Raw genomic sequence first — 21,368 nt, 5'->3', positions numbered from 1 at the left:
ATATTTAATCATCATATATTAATTATTCTTTTGAAAATGCTCGCAAGAAATCTTTTGATAAAGAGATAAAGAAAAATCGAAACGTCAATTTTATATGTATCTTTCAAAAATTATTAATTCTCCATTCTTCAAAGCTTGAATGTATCGCGGTATCGTGGGGGAAACAATAATCGTTTGTACATTGAAATAATTTTTAATTGCAATTCTAACAATAGTAAAAACAATAAATTTCAAGACAAAAAATACTGGAAAAATTTAGTCACTATATATCAATGAACTGATATACGTTTTGAGATTTCAGAACTATATAGCAAACTAATAATTCAATAAACTCAAATATTTCTTAATTATCTACAAGTTGTTCCTGTGACGAGGTTGTCTGCTCCGGGAAAATTGGTTGACCAATTTCTTCATTTTGGTCTTGAGTTGGATCCAATTCATCATCTGGAGAATTACTGTAATCTATTATTTCCAATATTTTAGCTTCTTGATTGGCCTAAAATAACAAGTAAGTACATATTTAAGTGTTGACATTTTCTCTCCTTAAAATCAGAACATTTAAACGTATATATCAAAGAGGACTCTGGAACTGAATATATTTTTTTAAAAAAACGAAATACCTACATTCTTATGTAGTGAACCTACTTTTAGGGTTAACGAAGATATAAGGTGTTTCTGGTAATAATTAGACAAGTTTGTAAAATTTTTCTTCGTATTGACATCATAAATAAGATTTTCCTTAAATATTCATGTACACACAATATACCGTCATATCCCAGAGAAATGAATGAATTGTTTGAATCGAGTCGTAATTTATTAACATAATATTTGTATCAAGAAATGTTTGTTGTACTTCAAACAGAAAACGGCAAGACATAAATAAATTTTTATAAAAAATGATTTTATGCAAGACAACTGTTTACGTATGAATTAATAATAAAAAACGAGGACAACAAGTTTAATCAGAATTTAGAATTTTCTGTTGATTTTGCGTCTTCTCGCGACTTCCACATGGGGACGTTGTCTTAGCATGTCGGCTGAGATTATGAGCGTTACATTTTTCTTTCTATTTTAGTTTTAGACTTAATACAGAAGTATTGCCTGCCTTTGCCAACGTGAGGTGTGGCGAGATATTATGTTTGCTTTTTTTACAAGAAATCAACTTTGGAAAAAACTTGGGTATTTTTAACTTTTAGTAGTTGGTCTTTTCATATTTATTAATAAGCCTATCGCAAAAAGTATGGCCTAAACACAATTTAGTTTATTGTTTAGACTCTTTCATTAATTGTAAGTAGTTTGTAGTTTAAATTAAAATATTTACATAGAAATATTCCCATAATTTTGCGAATCAGTTAATTAAGTTTTCCCAAAATTTAATTTTTAGTTTCTGCTCAAACTTCTACTTTTAGAGGCGCGAGACTTTCCTAGTCGGGAGGCTTGGGGCGACAGTCTAGGAAGGACGGATTCTAATAGAAAATGATTTTGGTGATGTCTTGTTTGCGGTTTTCTATAACTATATCCATTTCTGTGCAATAATGATTAATATTAAGGAAATTTGGCATTTTGAGCGCTTAAATTTCGGACCATTGCTTATTGGTATGTATTTGAGTAGGTGGCAGCATAATAATGTGAAATTTTTGGGCTATATTTTAAGTGTGGACTAGGTGTTGGTATAAGAAATGTGAATTTTTATTATTATGACATTGTTTTAAAGTTACTACCTAATTGAATCAAACTGAATTCTTTAATACTAAGGATTGTCCACCTCTGAAGGTTAATGTCCTTGAGAATTATCATTCGTCACATTATAAATTCGTTTTATGTATTTTTAATGAGTTGTTTTGGTTGTGTTTACCTAGAATTTTTTATTACTAATACTCATTTAAGCGAAGATCGAAGTCAAAATGTAAATATTAGCATGCGATAAAAAAGGATTGTAAAGCTTGTAGCACTATGAATTAATTGGTTATTTATTAAGATATCAAGGGTTAAGGTTTTGATCTCATAGAGTTCTTAGTTTTTCTATGAATCTTTAGAATCTTTACAATTGTAAATTCGATTTCGATTTGTTGAACCTTTAGAATTTTTGTTTATTACTGCAGAATGGAATTCTAATTGTGGTGAGAAAAGTAATGCTTAGATTCACTAAGGATTAAAAGTAGACGATTTATCTGCTATTTTATAATATTGGATGAATTTAGAGAATTGTGCGATATAGAAACAAATCTAGATTGTGGAAAGATTTTTGCCTAGCGTGGGTCTAAGCTGGGTTATATTATAACGATGCCTTCTATATTTGTTTCTGTTTGAAGTTGTAGTTTGCGCGAATGGCCAATTTGATTTCAGTTCTTTGTATGTTCCGACAATTCCATTGTTATTGTCTGTGTGATATTTCTCAAGATATTCTACACGTTTTTCTTTATCCTCGATGTCTAGTAGAATTTTTTGGAAAATATGGCTTTAACAGTATAATTTATATTATTTTTAAAATAGTTATAAACATACAAAGTTTTATTGCGTTTTAGATTTGTTAACTAGAAGGCGTTTGTATTTTCTGATCTCCAGTTTTTGCGATGCCTCGCGATGTTTGGAATTAATTGTCGATAATAACCAATAAGTCCAAAGAATGATTTTATTTCTTGATTTTTATTGTTTGAATAAGGAAATTTTTGATCGACTTCCATTTTGGCGGGATACGGTATGATTCTTCGAGAAGTATATATATAAACTTTCACGGTCACCTGGTTTTTTGGTTAGGTTAGGTTAGGATAGGTTAGGTTGGCTCTAGAAAATCGAAAAATGGATGGATTTTAATGATCTTGGTCTCAAAATGTTCCATTTTACGGCGGATTTATAAAAATAAATACGAAAATTAAAAAAAATAAATATTTTTTACAGTTTCATGACTTTAAATGCAAAAAAAATGACTTTTTACATATAATCCTTCGTAACTGTTTCTGACGTCGTGGAATCAAGTTCGCATATTTTTTTTTTCGCAATTTACATAAAAAAATGAATATTTTGAAATAAAATAATTTCAAAAAAGTTAATTTTTCGGTATTTTACAGCCTAAAATGTATTCTATTAAAAAAAACGAATGTTCCAATTTATGCATTTTGATAACGATAAATTAGGTTGTGTCGATAATCGTTACACACATTATCGACTGTCAATGTTACGAATATTTTCAATTGTAATTAGAATATTATCGATTTGTATTCGTGTGGCGCTGATACAGAACAATATTGAAAATACATGTGTATTGGTTATCGATTGGCGCTATAATCGATTGTCAAATCTATGATAGCATTTGTACGGAAAAATTTCGTCAAATTAGTATCAAATCGACTGTTCTAGAGAAAGTGCATCGTATTGCGAGTTGTGGGATTTTGTTAATAATAAATTGAAATATATTGACAATGAGTTGCAACAATTGTGAATTGAATACATTTGAAGCACTTACTGTTTCAAGTTAGCTTTGATATTATTATTTAAATAAAACACGATTAGTTTGAGAACACGTTTTACTTCGATCTTCTATATGTTCTAACCTAACTATCTAAGGATCCCGCTTCCCAACTGTCACTTGCCAGATGACCATAGAACATTCAAGCTAGTACATGGCACTGTGAAGTGTCATATACGTAACACTTACAATATTCATTGATACAAAACAAACAATTGAGTTTTTAATTCATCATGGTGCGATAGAATCTGAGGCTTTTTGTAATAATTGTGGTAAATTATGTGACTTGAATACAAAAACACGATTTTGGCAATGTCGTAAGAAGAAAAAAGTTACTATTAATAAACGAGTTGAAGTACAACAATGCAATTTCAAGCAATCTATTCGTACTGGTTCGTGGTTTAAAGATTCATCATTGAGTTTAGAGAAAAGTTGTTCAATAATTTCTCAAAATATTTGCTTTTAAACCCACCTCATGAGCAATATTTAATGAATGAATTCAAAACATCTACAACAACTTATTGTGATTGGGCTTCATTTATTCGAGAAGTAATCGAAGGAAAATGGATTTTCAGAGGCATTGAGAGAGAAACCAAAACATTCTTTATGGAACCAGTAATGAACAGGACAAAAGAAGTACTATTAGAAGTTATAAAACGAAGAATTAAACCAGGAACCACAATAATATCTGATTGCTGGAAAGCTTATGACTGCTTGAATGATGAAGGTAGTTGTTTATTCTTATTTTCGTCTGAAGTTTCAGTAACAATGTTATAATAATAATTTATGATGACATTGATGACCAAAATAAGATTTTTAGATCAGTTTAAGACATCAAAATCTTCAATGAGATTGATGATTCCCAAAATGGAATTAAATAATAGGAGTCAATTGGAACATCAAAACAATTGAAAATTTTTAAGTTGAAACTGAACTTGATAACGAGAAAAAATTTTCGTAACGGATTATTTAGAAAAACCCGTTTTTCTACTATTTAAGGTTTAAAACTATTAAAAACCGCAAATTCAGCCACTACCCCCGTGTTTTTCATAAATTCGTCGTAAAATGGAACATTTTGAGACCAAAATTATAAAATTTATCTAATTTTCGATTTTTAATGGTCCAAAAACTATTAACATTGAAGAATATAGTACAAAACTATTCACGAAAATTGATTGTTTTTCATCGATTTCATTTTAAGCTATAAAAACTGAAAAAATCATTCTTTTTGGATTTTTTTTTTGAAATTGTTTATTAATTTATGTAGAATACAAAAAAAAATATAAGAACTTTATCTGATAATGAGATAATTTTTTGTAAAGGATTATTTTGCAAAAAACCGTTTTTTTTACGATTTAAAACAGTAAAACTATGAGAAATTTTCATTCCAGCTATTTCTACTAATTTTTTTTATAAATCCGCCGTAAAATGGAACATTTTGAGACCAAGATCATTAAAATCCATCCATTTTTCGATTTTCTAGAGCCAAAAAACCAAATATATATACATATATATTATCAAGTTAAGCACTTTTTGTGTAGAGATTGTTCTGTTCAATCGAAATAGGTTAGGAAATACGTGATACAAAATATCAACATTATATAATAGTGCTGTTTTGGTGATTATGCAAAACAGTCAACGAAACGGTTTTATAAGTTTTTTTAGGCCAGGTCAATAACATCCGAAGATAATGTTTCAAGCTCGTTACAAGATAAACGTTTATCTGACTCAACGAACAATTTCAATACTTATGTGTACTAGATTGCATTTATATTTTATTTTAAATTAAATACGTGTATATAATATAATGTTGTTAGTGGTACGATAGGTGAGAGTAACAGGTATGTTGGAAACATTTATCCGGTAAATGTTTAAATTGATTTTATAATTATGATTTGCAATTATTTACAATCAAATCAAGACAAATGAAAGAGATATGATATCCGAAACGTAATCGGGCCTTGTTTGTATTTTACACTTTTTCTTGATCATATTTTCTTTAAGAAATATATATTTATGTGCTTTCAAAAATATCAGTCAAGGTCAATATCAAGGTAATAGCAATTTAGTTCAATAATACAGTATTCCGTGGATAATAGGAGAAAGTATTTTCTTACAATTTTGATCAGTTAGGAGTATGGCTTTATCAAAATATTAAAGAGTTTTGTACAAAGTGAAACTAAAAAAAAACAAGATGAATAAGTAATTGAGTAGAATTCCTTATCTAAAAAGTCATATTTCTGTAAGTAAATGTCTATGAATATTCTATACACGTTGTGAATAATAATATGAATAAGATAGTAGTAATTTAAAATTGGAGTAGCAATTTGGAAGATGACATTTAGAATTGATTAATAGGCATCGTCAATTTTCAGCCAGTAATAAAGTGCGTTTCATTCCTAAAGGCTTTTTTTTCCTCTCTCACAGTTTCCAGGCGAATAGAGTAACTATTAGTATTAACAGGAACTAATTAAAAATGTATTTGAAAAAAAAATTTAAGGTACCGATAGAGTAGAAGTGTAGTAGAAGGAAATTGATAATTTTTAACTATATCTATACTGGAATTATAAGAAAACATTCCAAATAAAAGTGAATAAATTAAAATATCAAAGGTAGCTTTCAAATTATATCCATATTTCAACATTTTTTGAAATAATTTTCAAAATCGATATAATTTGAAAGGTAATTATGAAACAATAAATAGCGAAACTTTCAATTCTTTCTTTCGAATTTTACTTGAAACTCAACTTAATTTAAATATTGCAGGGAATTTTGAAATTAAAAAGTTTTATAATTATACTTATTTATCATTATCTCACAATGATATCTATCAAAAAATTTGTGTTATGAATGGTTCTTTGAAATCCACTTCTCTGTTGAGTTCTAAAACTAGTTAACTTTTTCCGAAATACGTAATCTTTGTAGACCAGATATTTATGATTATTAAAATAGGGTACACAATACTAGAAACCCACATATTGTTTGATAATAAACTAGAACTTGATATCTTCGATGAAGTGATAATGAAAAGATATTTTGTAAATAATATCTAGGAATGAGTTCCGATAAATTGTATTGTTTCTTGAATAATCAAAAAGAAACTACGCCACAACATATCCTATTTGTTTATGGTGCGGTATGGTATAATAGGATTAAATAAGCCTAGATTGCAAGTTTATAACGTTCTGGTACGAGTGTTGAACATCCAGTACAGAATTTACACCTTATTAAAATTTTAACATTGAAATTTGAGGTTATGTTCAAGGAGGTCCATACTTATGTGTATAAATTTCTAGCTGGAAGCATGTCCAAAAATTTGGACAATTTGGAATACATACATTGCTAAATAAGTGACATATAAAAAGGATAACAATTTTCAAGACACTACATATATAGTATTTCTGAAGCATAACAGAAAATTTTAGATGATTTGCAGAAATTATTTTCGAAATTGTTTTCTTAGACTTTCCTAGCTAAAAAATGCTGTTTCGTTCACCATTTTCTTCGATTTATTTCTTAAATATTCAAGTATGAGCTTGTAGTATATAGATTTTAAAGTCTACTTACAAATGTTTTCGATTGAAATATTAACATAAATAATTTCCCACAATCCCTATACTCTTAAACTCAAATTTAGTTATTTAGTCATAATGTAAAAAAAAAAACCGTCTCCTAACATTATTCAACATATTATGCTTGTTCAACATAACCGAGTTAAGTGTTGCCAGTTTTTTATCAAGAGCATTAGTTTTGTATACAATATCTATATTCCAATAAGAAGCAAACCAACAGGCTATTAGGTATATTGATTATCTCTGTCCATAAATACCGAAGACGTGTTACATATTCCAAGATATCACAACAGCGCAAAAGAAGGGGAGAACCTTCGGAGTTTTGTTGTTTATCAAATTAATGTATTGTCGTCAAGTGCTCAGAAATTGACATACAAGCTAATATAAGCGTATTAAAAATGATTCTAATAATAAACAAATTCATGTTTTTATATCTTATTCCATTTTTTAGTACTTCTACATCTTTAACCTTCATTCTAAAAATTTATTCGTGGTAAGTACTTTCTGTTCTAATAATAAATAATTAATATCAACCGCTAGAAAAGTGATTTTAAGTTTATGTTCCGCTTCATGCTTAAATAACTTTTATAAAATCGATTTCATAAAAAAATTTGTTGGATATTCTTAGTTTGGTGTTTCTTGATATTTCTTTTTTATTTATGAATTTACTTATATTGGCATCTTGTGTCCCGTTTTCATCTATTATTGTTTCTAGTTATTGATAGTCAACCACTTATTCCAGTATTTCTGTATTGATTCTTATAGTTATCTCGGTTTCTTCCTCCTCAATCACCATTACTCTTGTTTTTTTCTTGTTTTTTTTTTCATGCCCAAGAATTTCTTCAAGTGTGTTGATCTAATTCTTTTTTTTCTCTCTGATATTGCATTATTTTACGTTACCTTTCATACCTTCGACCACCACAGTATTTGTTCTTGTTTCTCTTGTAGCATTTAAGTAATTCCACAATTTTTCTGCATTACATTTACATTCACTATTATAATTATTTTTCTTATTGATATTCCTAAGCGATGTGCTTTTTCTTTGGTTTGTTTTTATATTTTCCCTTTTGTGTTACTTCACAAAGGTAGTTTTTTCTTCAAATTTGGATTTTGTTTTGTAGTGGTCGCAGCCAAATACTGGTCCTCGTTTTACTCTTGTATTTCTTGTATGTTATCGTTTTATTACTACATAATTCATTATTGATTATTAACTCTCGAGGATATATTGATGCTGACAGAACGTATTCGTTATTATCAAGTTTTTTATTCAGTATTCTTGTCCTGTTATTATTTCTGACACTAGTTTCCAATAACTGTTTTATATTCTTCGTCTTTCAGGCCTACCCTGCTATTAAAATCTATCATTATATACAATCTCCCACCCTGTATCCTCTCCCATTTGATTCTTCTATTGTTTCTGTTAGTTCTTTCCAGAATATTTTTTTGTTGTCAATTTTATCATCTTCGTTTGGGCTATATACCACTATGATGGTTTTCTTTTGGTTTTGCTATCTTTTCATTTCAATTTTAAGTATTCTTTCTGACCTTGCTCTATTTGGTCTGTATATTAATATATTGTTATATATATTTTGCATATCTTCATCCTTCATTTCTGTAATTCTCATTATATAAACTTCCAATTTTTTAAACTTTTCTTCCCATTCTATTTCTATTCCTGTAGTACTTTCGATTGTTTCCATGTTGAGATATTTTTGGTTCCCTTACTTATTTTATCACTAACTCTACAGTTTGTTTTTCCTTCATCCTTATTTTTTTTCTATTGAAGTATATAATTAAAGTTCTATCATTTTTTTCGTCGTTATTTATTTTGTTGTCGTTGTCATTTTTTTGGTGATTATTATTATCAATATTTTTTCTTTTTATTATAATTATTAATATCATTATTATCACCGTCATTATTACTTTTATATTTACATCATAACTATTACCCGCATTATTGGTATCGTTATTAATATTTTTTTTTGAAGAAGAATGCGGAATCCAAATAACGGATTCCACCAGGGGAGGTGATGGATATGTGGCACTCCCGTAACCAATCCACTAAATCGCCTCTTCTATAATCTCCGTCCAACCAGGAACTATGTAATATCAGTTCTGGTTGGTGGATCTGTCTTTGTATGTTGTTTCGTCGTCATACCATCTACATTATGTTGCCTATGAATTTTTTCGGTGTAGGTGGCAATTAGTTGTCACAATTCTACCTTGCTACTACTAGTTTTCTCTACTTCCTGTTTCCGTGGGTAACACGCGAAGAGAGTGTGTTCGGCATCATCTGAGTCGTGTTCGCAATATGTACACTCAGGTGTTTATACTTCCTTCATTTTGTGGAGATACCTTCGGAAGGAACCGTGTCCCAGTCAAAAGTTGCTTAATGTAGAAGTTCACATCTCTGAACTTCCTTTCGGGCCACAGTCAAAGGTCTTTTATCAGTCGTCGCGTAAATTAACCTGATGTTTCTTCTGTCCGCCGTTGTTGCCATATCTGTATTGTTCTAGTGCGTTCTCTGGCTTCTGTATCCTCTCGTCTTATATTTTAGCTGCTTCTGCATATTAACTTACGCTGGAAAACCAGGAAGTCCACTGGGATTGCGGTGTGGGTTGTCGCCATCAGCAGCCTTCGTTTCTCTGGCCGTGTTTTGTTAATTCTAGACTCGATTTCGATGGGAAGTCTTGTCTGTATTCGTTTACTTGTGAGAAATATCGTTCGGTGTTTATAAGCAGACTATCATATAGACCATTCCGTAGATCCGGTCCCAGTATTAAACGACCCCTGCGGTAATTTGTCTTGTCAACTGTCCTTCCGTCGTCTCGTAGATTATTCTCCTGTTTGTCAGATAATTCTCCACCACTTGGGTCAAATAGTCAGGGATTCCGAAGCGGTCTTTAAGCGCCTCTAAGATGTCCACCCATCTGGCCCAGTTGAAGGCCAGATGGTCCTTATGTCTATTGTTGATAGTTAGATATTGTTCGATTGATATCGTTATTACTACTGTTACTATTGTTATTGATAGTATTATTCATATTATTCACAATACTTCTTTGTTTGTCTCTTTTACTATTAACGCTCACTTTATTACTTTATTACTTTTTTTTTAATTTATTCTTCTTCTCCAATCTGTATTATTCTGTAGCCAATTTTGATCTACATTCTTTTTTTCTTTCCTTCCTCTGCTTTTATTCTGGTTATCTTTAGTATTTCTCTGTCTTTTCGTGACATATCGTTTTGAATGGATATTCTTTATCTTATTTATCTTTCAATCTATATTTATTCTGCATGATCCTTTTTTGTGATTTGAATTAGTTAATTTTATTAAACATGTCTTCTCGCCGAGCTTAACATCTTCGTGTATCTTCTTACCTTTATATGGATCTTGTTTTAAATAATTTTCAATTCCGACTGTTCTTTTTATTGATTTTTATTTATTTATTTATAATTTCTTGGATTTCTTCATTATTTTTATTTAGCATTAAATTTATACGATATTCTGAGTTATGAGTTTATTAATATTTGGTAGTTTTTCTTAGTTGTTCTGCAATTTTCGTAGTTTTGAGTCTTCAATTGCTGTTTTATTTTAAACACTGTTAATTTTAATTGCTCGTATTATCTCTAGAAATTAAAACAAGTTCCTGCCTTCTTGCCAGGAAACAGGCATAAACTATCAAAAATTTTATAAGAAATAGAAAAATATTTTTTTACTTTATTCTTTTTTTGAATCTCTGAGAGATCATACGCAAAAAATATTAACTTTATTGTGAAAAGACCTTTTTATTTTTATTTCAATAGATACTATAAAAATATTTCTGGTTGGTAAATGATAATTCCTTGCAATTGTTCAAACAATTTTGGTTAAAAATAATATAGCACAGAATTGCCAAATAGTTTTTGGCAATAGTCACGCGCTGATTTCTTATGGACCAATTTTATCAGATCTGATTAGTCGTGTAGGAGTTCTGTTGAAAAGTACCTTCGTTTTTCATCATTTAGATAAAAAATCCATTCAAAATCTTGAAATGTATTGTAATACAGCAAATTCAATATATACGAAGATATAAATCTAGATATTCTCTACAAAAGAGGGCAAAATGTAGATTCAAATACAAAAATTTTGAAGGAAAACAATCTTTCATATAAACCGAAATTTGTTCTCACTTTGAATAATGAAGACTACATAATATATTAGAATATTGTTATCTTTTCCAAGAAAAATTTAAATATAAGCCTTTTATTGTTAGAAAAATAATTTTTTCAGTCGAAGATTTGTTTTTCAGAATGATATTTGAATTATTTATCATTCGGCCCGACCCGACTTGTCATAGCAAAAAGGCAATATTTGGGAAATATTTTAATTTATATGAAAATTCTATAAGGAAATTCAAAGATTTTTTTATCCAGATTATCACCTAGTTAGTTTATTTGTTTTGGGGCTACTTGGAAAAGAATGTATACAAACAAGTGCCGTTTATAAACGTTCAATATTTGGAATTAATTCTGAAATGTGTTTACATAAATTTGTCGTGTAATGAAAATTGAGACAAACACAAATTTTTTTATATATGAATTATTTATTCTACAATTTGTGACATTAATTTGTGGCCCGATTCTTTTCCGATGTTTGTATTGTTTTTATTTTCTATCTAATTTCATCTTTATATATTTCATATATTTGATATTTACACATAAAGATCCACGGGATGTTTGTTTTATTGGAAAGCCCATCTTTGGATATTTTAGATTTAAAACTATTGATATTGATAGTTGAATAATGTGTTCATAAAGATAATGGTTAATTTTCTTTCATATCTCTCGAAATTAACTATTAAACTATTCTTAGAAAACGATGATATAATTTGTGTTTCTCCACAATTTCGGAGTAACTAGTTCGTCGAAGACAACGCGAATCTTCTCGTAAATTTTCTAGATCTAAAATTTATATATTATCCTTCACTTAAGAATTATTTATTCTTCATTTCGGTTTAATCTCAATATACTGGAAATACTTCTTATTGTTTCAGCCGTAAATCGGAATTATGGGCGCTTCTGTTTTGCCAAAAGAAATTCAAAGTAGCTTACAAAATTTGATAGAGCAGAAATTAGAAATTAAGGATTATGACTTGAGCTTTTCAAAAGGTTCATCCAAAGGCGACAATTATTTAGGTGTATTGACCAGAGTAACAGTGACAGAAAAGAATGATAAAGTAGCGAATCCTAGAATTTTCAATTTAATAATAAAAAGTGCGCCACAATCTGAAGAATTCAGAAAATATATTAAAATAGAAATTCTACATGGACGAGAAGTTTGCATGTACGAACAAGTTTTTCCGGAATTGAAGAGATTTCAAGAAGAAGTTGGATTAGAAGATATTTTCTATCCAGTACCAAAATGTTACAAAACATCTAATGTTGCTCCATATGAACATTTAATTTTAGAGGACATGACGGCTAATGGATATGAAATGAAGAATAGGAAAATTGTTACAGGTATAGTTTTCTCAACATTGACATATAAATTTGAAATAATATTGTTCAAACTAAATATAAGACATTTGTAACTATTTTGTAAACGAAGTAGAAGACACAGAAGCAAAACTATCCAGACTATTACCAAACATCCGTCGCGTCGGTGAGCCCTTAAACATATTAAACTCAATCGTACTCTACATGGTGGAGATATGGGCGAAAGGACTTGAACTAGAACGACACTTAAGTTAATTACAACATTGTAATAGCGCAGAGTTGCGCTTAGAATATTATGTACCCGTCGTACGAGGCAGCTGTTGTATGTACTTTGACGGGAATAAGTGAAATCGGACCTTGGACCTCGGACCGTGTTGAGGACTTCGCCATGCACATATTTTTTGAGAGCCAACGTTGGTCCGGAATATGGCTGCAAAATGAAAAGGAACGTAACATGGAGATTTAGCCATACAAAGTAACATGGTGAAATCTTGATTTACTCACGCGCTACTGCTATATTAGGGAGCAGTTGATCGAGTAGAAATCTCACAAGATTTCTCGCAATCAATTGTTGGTGTATTTTTAGAAGATTTTAATTCCCTTTTGGAAAAAAGCCTAGCACAGCCCAATTTCTATCAATTATATCAAAGCTCATGTTTTTATTTTTATAGATTTAAACCATTCCATGGAAGTTTTGAAAGCATACGGAAAGTATCACGCTTTATGTTTAGCACTAAAAATCAAAGAACCAGAAGTATTTGATAACTTAGTAGAACTCACGAAAGAAACTTATTTTGCAAATGTTAATTTGGAAAATTTATGTGGAACCATTAAAGCCGTCATTGACAAGGTGACTCAAAAATTGGATCAAGATAAAGATAGAAAACTAATAAAAAAACTTGATGAGTTTATCAAATTTCCTGTAAATGGTTTGTTGGAAAATTTGTCTATTAAAGCAGCTAACGGCGACGCAGTATTTTCCCATGGAGATAGTTGGATAAATAATATTCTGTTTAAATACGAGGTAAAAACAATGAACTACTATTTTTCAATTTTGTATTATTTTTATATTTAATCAATTCCATATTTGAGAGAATTCTATATCAATCGGACACATAGAATACATGTATTATTCAATACGATCTAAATTGTTTTTTTAAAGATTCATATAAAAATTAGATGGAAAATACTGCAACTGTAGTAAATTTGACCGATTCATTTAATTCTACACATTTCCACAATTTTATGTAATTTATTGAATTCATAAACCAATTTCTTTTTTAACCATACGATTATAAAATTTAACCAAGTTCTTCCACTCATCTGTGAATCACTCATCTTCTTAGTGACAGAGAAAATAAGCATCGTTAAGCTTCTTACTATGTACTGTAAAAAAGTTGTTGGAAATGAGACCTACCATTAATAGTAGACAGACAGACAGGCAGAGGCTTTGAAGACTATATAAGACTGGTACCAAATGCTCACTCTCGCCAGAATTTATTACCTTTCAAGGAGATATACTTGCCATTGAAATGTATGGAAATTAATCTGGAAATAAACTATCAGGTACGGGACTCAGTGATCTATGCTGAAAGTGAGGAGAAAGCTAGGATAAATTGTAAAAAGATTGTAAAAAAAAAACAGTGTATTTAGAACTTATAGACAGATACAAATAGCTGGGAATTTGGGTAAGACAAATACCGAGCAAATTTAGAAATAATTCAAATGAATAACATTTTTTATGCAGAAATATTATCAAAGACAGTGTTCTCTCATAATGTACAGCCTCTAATTGTTGATAATTTTCATTTTTGCTCTATTTATTGTAATTTCTTTTTAGGACAACAGTTCGTGGCCTTCAAAAATTTGCTTTCTGGATTGGCAACTAAGCCGATGTGCTTCGCCAGCAATAGATATATCGTATTTCATTTTTTCCTGCACAGATAAAATGTTAAGAGCACATCATTACGAGGATTTACTGAATGCCTATCATTCTAGTCTTTTATCCTTTTTAAAGCAGTTGGGATGTGATTTGGACATATTTTCAAAAGAAAAATTATTAGATAACATGAAAAGATTCTCTAAATATGGTTTGATGATGTGTCTTATCACTATTCCATTGGCAGCTGCGGAAATGGATGAAATACCTGACTGGACAAACGATATGAAAGAAGAAGAACGCACCAAAATGTTTTCCCAAGAAAGAAAAAGTGAGAAATACATAATCAATAAATTAATTGATGTCGTAAGGGATTTTGATAAATTGGAATATATTTAATGTTATTTTGTAAGTGAATTCTCAAAATAAAATATGTTGTTGATATTTGCGACAAGTGACTTATACCTTTTATATGAGAGGACTAATTTTCATATACAACGAAAAAGATTATGAGTAATTCTTCATCGATATTCTATTATTTTAGTTCGCTACTTAATAGTCTCGTACAGGTATATTTATATATAATTTAACTTAAAAACATTTTCACAGAAGACCTTGGAAATCGGGATTGGACGTCACTGAGAATAATTTTATACGACTCTAGATCAGCACTTTATAACTGCAACAAAAGCGACTCATCTCAAAAGAATGGGAAGTTCTATTTTATGTGACATCAAAACTCTAAGTATATTGTTGGAACTGAGTATTATGTATATGGTGAAATTTGTAAAGAAAAACTTAACGATTAGCCAAAAATTCAGGTTTGTATGGACTCTTTTATAACGAATATAATGAAAAAGACGCTTTTGAGTCAATAAAAAATAAAATATACAGATCCAGGCGAGTGCATTGAGAAAATCTGTACGAAAATCTATTTTCAAATTTATCATACCTTCAAACTAGATAATTGTACAACTCTGACGTTTTATTCAGTAAGTACATTTACGGAAAATGTACCGCCCTTCTTGTCAAGATAGTTATCATGCAATTATCATCATGTAGCTGCAGTAATAACTCGTAAACTGATATTAATCACATTTTGTTTGGATGAAGTAATTACATCAACAAGAAAAGTTTTACTATAGTTTCTTGTTGAAAACTACTTCATGCTCTCTAATACTCTCTAATAAGCAGAGAACTGTTGTATTTTATTATTAGAAAAATTTGTTGGCTGATGGAATTGCTTCCAATACAAAAATTATAATACATTGTATCGACAAAACTTATATGCAACTGAACAACAATAAGTTCACAAATGAACTCTCATAAATCTATTATATATTAGTATCTGCAAAAATCCTACAGAAAAAATGTGTATCATTGGAATTAATGGAAAATTGATATAGTGTTTAGTGAGAAACTTTTGATTCTATTACTTAATTAACTATAATACTAGTTCATTAAACGGTTAAAACAAATTTTGGAAATAATCTTTTCTCAAAACCTTAAATGGGTCTTGCAAAATATATTCACTCCTTATATTCCCGTTAAAGCAGACTTTGAAAAAGCTTTCAGTTTTAGATGGTATAACAGAAAAACACATTTGTATACTTACCGCTGCTTTTAAATTTTCTAATTCTTCTTTTTTGGATCGTTTGAAAAATCCCGCCTAAAATTAGGAGTATTAGAAATTATTAACAAAGCCTTATTGCACTATACTTACCTTAATTAAGACTAAAATCAGTATCATTAACAGTATTAATCCAATTATAACAGAAATAATGATAACCCATAAAGCCACTTCAATTTCTTTGGTGTCATCATTTATAAGGATGCTTGATAGGATAGTTGTATCCGATCTAAAAAGCAATTATTCCAAGAAAGGTTGTAAGTATGAATTAATGATCTTCGATTGTAGGAGCTTTAGATTGTGTTCTTAGATCTCCAAGATCTAAGAACACAAAATATTGTACATCTCATTGTTGGAAAGATAGTTACGATTAATTATTTGTTAAGTATCTATTACCCTATTAACACCCTTTGTATTGTTGAAAAAAGTGGTAATTACTGTGATATTTATATAAAATGATACTAATGCCAAGCTTGATCTTTACACAAACTGTTTAATAGTTTAAGAACAAGCCTATTTAGAATATTTACTTTGAAGATCTTTATTTTTTGTTTATTGTTACACATTTGGAGAATAAAATTTCATTTAAAATTAAAATAAAAATTCTATAAGCAAATAACTGAATAACCGATCGATTTACATGAATTTAAACGGTTTTTAAAATACGTTTTGTCCGTTCGTCTCTAGCAGCGATATTTCTTCACAGGAACCATGTAGCGAGCTCAGGTTTTTTGCATTTAATTGTAGATGTGCCAAACGAAAGAAATTTTGTACGTTATAAGGAAAAAATTAATTGAATTAACCAAAATGGGACTTTAAAGACGGGTAAAAATTGATAACTTGCAATAGTTATTTACATAACTAGTTATTAAAATAGCGATATTGTTCAACAAGCGTAATATTTGCCAATGATATCGCTTTTTTCATAACGTCTTTACGTACGACGTTGTATCTAATTCCGCGCTTTTATAATATTAGGTATATAGAATCTTCAATTACAATGAAAATATTCTTGTGGAGTCAAATGGTGTTAGTATTGTTACTATGGGAGCAAACAACGATTTTTCAACATGTCAAAACAAGTCAGAAGTAATTTTTTGAAATGTCTTCAGATTCAGCAAATGCTGCAGTGGGTAGTTTAATACCTGAAAAATCGAGAAGTAGATACGAAATGCGATTTCAAAAATATAAAAAACATCAACGAAAAGGCACTACTTGCTTTTTTTTTGGAAATTTAAAAACATAAAGAGCGTAGACCGTGCGTAGAAATGTCGGTATCAAGAAGTACACTATGCTTTTGGCTTGGCTGAAGAGACGGTTAGCAGCAGGATACCAGTCAAAAAATCGAAGATTTTAACGAAGGAAAATGTAGAAATATTTGTAAAAAAGGGAGAAAACGAAATATTTCTATTTGCGAATGTTCGACTCAATTTACGATGTGTATATAATTTATTATTAAACAAATCTTTTCCTTAGGTCCCAATGATAAATTGCCGGAGCCTGCAGGAAGGATGAACCGACGTTCTTACGAGAAGGGGACGTATTTGATGCATGTGCCTTTAAAATTGCTGGAAATATTGCTGGTATCAATCTGGTTGACCTCTTCAAAAAGTATAGAAATATTAGACCTCCTACTGTAAAGTACGACAGATTGTTTGTGCGGTATTAAGTATAATGGAAAATGTGGCATACAACCCGTGGGCATAAATACCTTGGAAAATTACCAGCAAATATTGCTCAGTACCTGGGTCTACCTAATGTTTAAAGGGTACACAGGACATTTTTTCTGACGCTCCCTCGGCTCAGGCTGACTCAGGAGCGGACATTCTGACAATAAAGCAATTCGGAAGATAGAAATCTAACAGTGTAGCCGAAGGCTACGTTGATAGTTTTTCAGAAAACATTCTGGGCCATGTGGCTGGCATACATGTAGATATCACAGCTTCGAATGAAATTAGCATTAGACCAGAGAATATTGACCTAGAAAATGGACTTAATTTAAATAATTGTGTCTTTAACAATATTGTTTTCAATGTTTATAAATCTTAAAATACTTTTGAAATAGTCAAGAGTCAGTTTAAATAATTAAAAAATTGTCAGTTTTTACAATAACTAATCAATTATTGTTTGAAACTTAAACAGTTACGTAAAACTTTCACATAACTACTTTTCATAACTGCCCAATAAACATTTTCTGTAACTTATGGTGATTCCTAGTTATATAAAGACTATATAAAGGTAATGAAATTATATAAAAAGGTTATGAAGTTTTAGTAACTTTAGTAACACAGTTATATTACGGTTTTATAAAATTTCTGTAACTTGTGGGTATATAAAGAAGTGGTATAACTGTTTCCATCACCATTTAATAAAACATGTAGTAACTGTTACCAATATGTGTTTATAACAAATTTATATAAGGTTTTCCGTTACCTAAATTATATAACTATATAGGCTCTGAGTTATATAATAGTGTTTCTAAACACAATTAAAAAAATTGGGGATTATTAGTGTTTGTATATCCTATTAAAAAACTTTTGGTAACCAAGTTAGGGACAACCATTTCTTTTATATATGATTGAAAAATGGTTGCCGGTGTCGATTGTCGAATAAAAATATATTATTAAGATACAAAGTTAATAATATACTAACAGTACTAACACCGGTTGTTTGTGAGCAGTGAGCAGCAGCAGTGTAATAAACATTGGAAATTGGAAAAAAATAAAGCACAGCTCTGCGTTTCGGCGGAAAGTGACAAAAAATTTTAAACGAATCGTAGATTGTGTATCGGTTACTGCTACTGTTAGACAGATAAATAATGAATTTTTTCCGCCACCAGATATTCCTCAAATTACAGAACAAAATGATAGCAGTCCAACGCCAACGACGGCAGAAAATGATCTTACTACTACTACATTTAGGCTGCTCCTCAACTATTACTTTTAGATCATTATTATTTTCATTTCTTTGCTGTGTTTGTTGACCAAAAACTGCCTCTGTGGCCTTCTGTAAAAATATTGGTATATATTAAGCCCTAAGTGTAGGTAAATTGTTTTAGTAAACATCTAAGAAACTTAAATATTTGGTAGGTTTAGAGATCCGCACATGCAAGTAACCACTTTTAAGTAGGTAATAGAGTAAAGTTAAATTAAGGTTATGTTTTATATCATGTGTTAAACCATTGTCAATTAAAATGTTCTTTAAAACTCAGCTGCTCACACGTCAGTTATTGAAAACGCGATGCGCGGGTTGCCTAACTTTAAGTATATAACAACACTTTCAGTAACGGATGTTACTTTTAATAATATACGAGATCCTTGGAGGCTTTAAGTTTTATTTTAACACTACTAGTAACTCTTAAACACTACTATATAACCCACAAAGTTATATATCATTACTATCGGTTATATAAGATCACAACAAGTGATTTTTAGGTTTCCATTATTTGTAAAATTACTATACAATGATTCCGCCATGATTGTTTACTCAAATGAAAAGGAACGATTCATTATGCCTTCAAAAAACGAAAATTAAACTTATTTGAACAGCATGGAATCCAAAATTAATATCACCCTGTTAAATACTGGTTATACGAATATCTTTGGCCACATTATTTAGCGTCTATTTAAAAATAAAATAAAAAATAATTTGTTTTTATGAAATAAAATCATTTATTGTTGGATATTTGAAAGGCCCGTGCGTTTTTTCAAGGCATCTTGTCCATGTTAGCAGTAAAAACCGTTTCCCTCATGAAATGTAAGTCACTGCAATGCTAAAATCGCCTAATTAAGATAAATTTTATACGGCATTATAGGTAACGTGTATATAATATATATTTATCTGCCATCTTATAAATTTTTATTTTGCTGATAACAATCGAACACAACCCAATAAGAAAAAGAGCGATGTAATAAAGTTAACAAGTCCAAGTGAGAGAAAACATATATTTGACAGGGAGAAGAGTAACAGAAATATTATGAAAACCATTATAGGCAATGTTTATAAGGGTAACAGTAACATATATAACGCGACATTTGACCTCTAAAAAAGGCTCCAAGCGTGGATTTTTAAGTAGTTATATAGTGGTTGCCAAAATGTTTCCGTTACTTTTGGTTAAAACACCTAAGTTTATATAGCGTTACTAACCTAAGTTTTCCGTAACCTTTATATACTCCCCATTTAAGCTCTTTAAGGGGTTTATACGAGTAACAGAAATATTACGGTTACTATCATATATACATTTAAGTTATTTAATGAGGTGATATAATATTTACGGCAACTGTTATATAACAAAAAATGTTTATTGGGTGATATATGAATGTTATAGAAAATGTGACGTTTCCTGATGTAAGAATGACTTAAAGTGTCACATTTGATACAGGGATTAGATAAAATACTATTGTTTAATAGATCACCTACATCATGAATATCAAAATAGAAATCTGTTTTAACCACAATAATTTTTTTTAAAACGGTCTAGAAATTAGTACTTTCCGGTTTATTTTTAGGTCAGAAAGTCTCGTTTTGTCGGACCAAGCTAGAAAGGACTCATAATTTTATTTACTTTAATGAAAAAAATAATAAAATAGTCTAAGATAGTGTCAATTGGTTTCTATAGTAACCGAGTTTTGTATTATTTAAAACTATACAATAACTTGACATATTTTGACGTTTAGTTGAAAACGTGACATTTATTATAAAGTGGACATTCAAAATGATGCATTTGATTGTGTTTATGGTACAACAATTCCCATTTAAAAAAAATATTGTACGTAAGTAAAAATATTGTCCCGAAAGTGGTTTTAATAAAACTTCTAATTTTCAAATAAAAATTGTTAAATTATTACAAAAATTGAAATTCATTAACCTTTAAACAGCCAGTGTGTCACATCTAACAATATTTGCACACGGTAAGTTGGCGTCATAAAATATACAATAGAAGTACAATAAGATCTGCGTTACTTTGGAAAGTCTTAATTATCACCCTGTATATTGCATGACGGTTACGTATACATATTTATTAAAAATTCAACAAGTCAACGACTATTCAATTTTTTAAATGCCTTTTTTTTTATTGAAAAATGTTAACGTTTTGAAGATTTTCGGAACTAAAACACAGTTTCAATCATCATCTGTTTAGTAAAATTTTACCTTTCACATTTCATAGGTCGGTAAGTTCAATTGACACAAAAGGACGTTTGCTAAATAGCAAACAATATTCGTTATAGTTAAGAAATTGCCTTAGAGTTCACTTTTTGGTAATGTAGATATTCTTTGTTATAATTAGAACAAGGAATTTCATAAATTATGTTAGTCAATTAATTAGTTGGTTAGGTTAGGTAAATT

General features: G+C 29.7%; 2 protein-coding genes across 15 annotated transcripts in view; one reads left to right on the top strand and one right to left on the bottom strand.

Moving 5' to 3' along the window:
- Window positions 1-173: 173 nt before the first annotated feature.
- LOC130902250 (integrin alpha-PS4-like) overlaps window positions 174-21,368 on the bottom strand; it is a 63,830-nt gene continuing 42,635 nt past the window's right edge. For all 4 annotated transcript variants that reach the window (XM_057814216.1, XM_057814217.1, XM_057814220.1 and 1 more), the window contains 3 exons: window positions 16,116-16,251; window positions 16,008-16,061; window positions 174-496 (listed from right to left, as the gene is read on the bottom strand). In XM_057814216.1, the coding sequence (XP_057670199.1) occupies window positions 344-496; window positions 16,008-16,061; window positions 16,116-16,251 (343 nt within the window). In that variant the 3' untranslated portion in view covers window positions 174-343. The remainder of the gene's footprint in view (window positions 497-16,007; window positions 16,062-16,115; window positions 16,252-21,368) is intronic.
- LOC130902251 (uncharacterized) lies at window positions 1,092-20,854 on the top strand. 11 transcript variants are annotated; one of them, XR_009060370.1, is made up of 7 exons: window positions 5,052-5,307; window positions 7,490-7,531; window positions 12,072-12,537; window positions 13,185-13,537; window positions 14,354-14,800; window positions 15,002-15,213; window positions 17,499-20,848. XR_009060370.1 is itself a non-coding variant. In XM_057814230.1 (5 exons), the coding sequence occupies exons 3-5, from the start codon at window positions 12,087-12,089 to the stop codon at window positions 14,789-14,791; spliced, it is 1,242 nt and encodes a 413-aa protein (XP_057670213.1). In that variant the 5' UTR covers window positions 1,092-1,287; window positions 1,410-1,596; window positions 12,072-12,086; the 3' UTR covers window positions 14,792-14,846. The 11 variants fall into 11 exon arrangements, 9 of the variants coding, with proteins under 9 accessions (XP_057670213.1, XP_057670212.1, XP_057670211.1 ...); XR_009060371.1 differs by lacking the exon at window positions 7,490-7,531 and having other exon boundaries at window positions 5,007-5,307; window positions 17,499-20,854; XM_057814230.1 differs by lacking the exons at window positions 5,052-5,307; window positions 7,490-7,531; window positions 15,002-15,213; window positions 17,499-20,848 and adding exons at window positions 1,092-1,287; window positions 1,410-1,596 and having other exon boundaries at window positions 14,354-14,846.

The sequence above is a fragment of the Diorhabda carinulata genome, chromosome X (assembly GCF_026250575.1).
Source record: "Diorhabda carinulata isolate Delta chromosome X, icDioCari1.1, whole genome shotgun sequence".
Lineage (NCBI taxonomy): Eukaryota > Metazoa > Arthropoda > Insecta > Coleoptera > Chrysomelidae > Diorhabda > Diorhabda carinulata.
The sequence above is the reverse complement of the archived record's forward strand: the minus strand, read 5'-3'. Positions and strand labels throughout refer to the sequence as shown.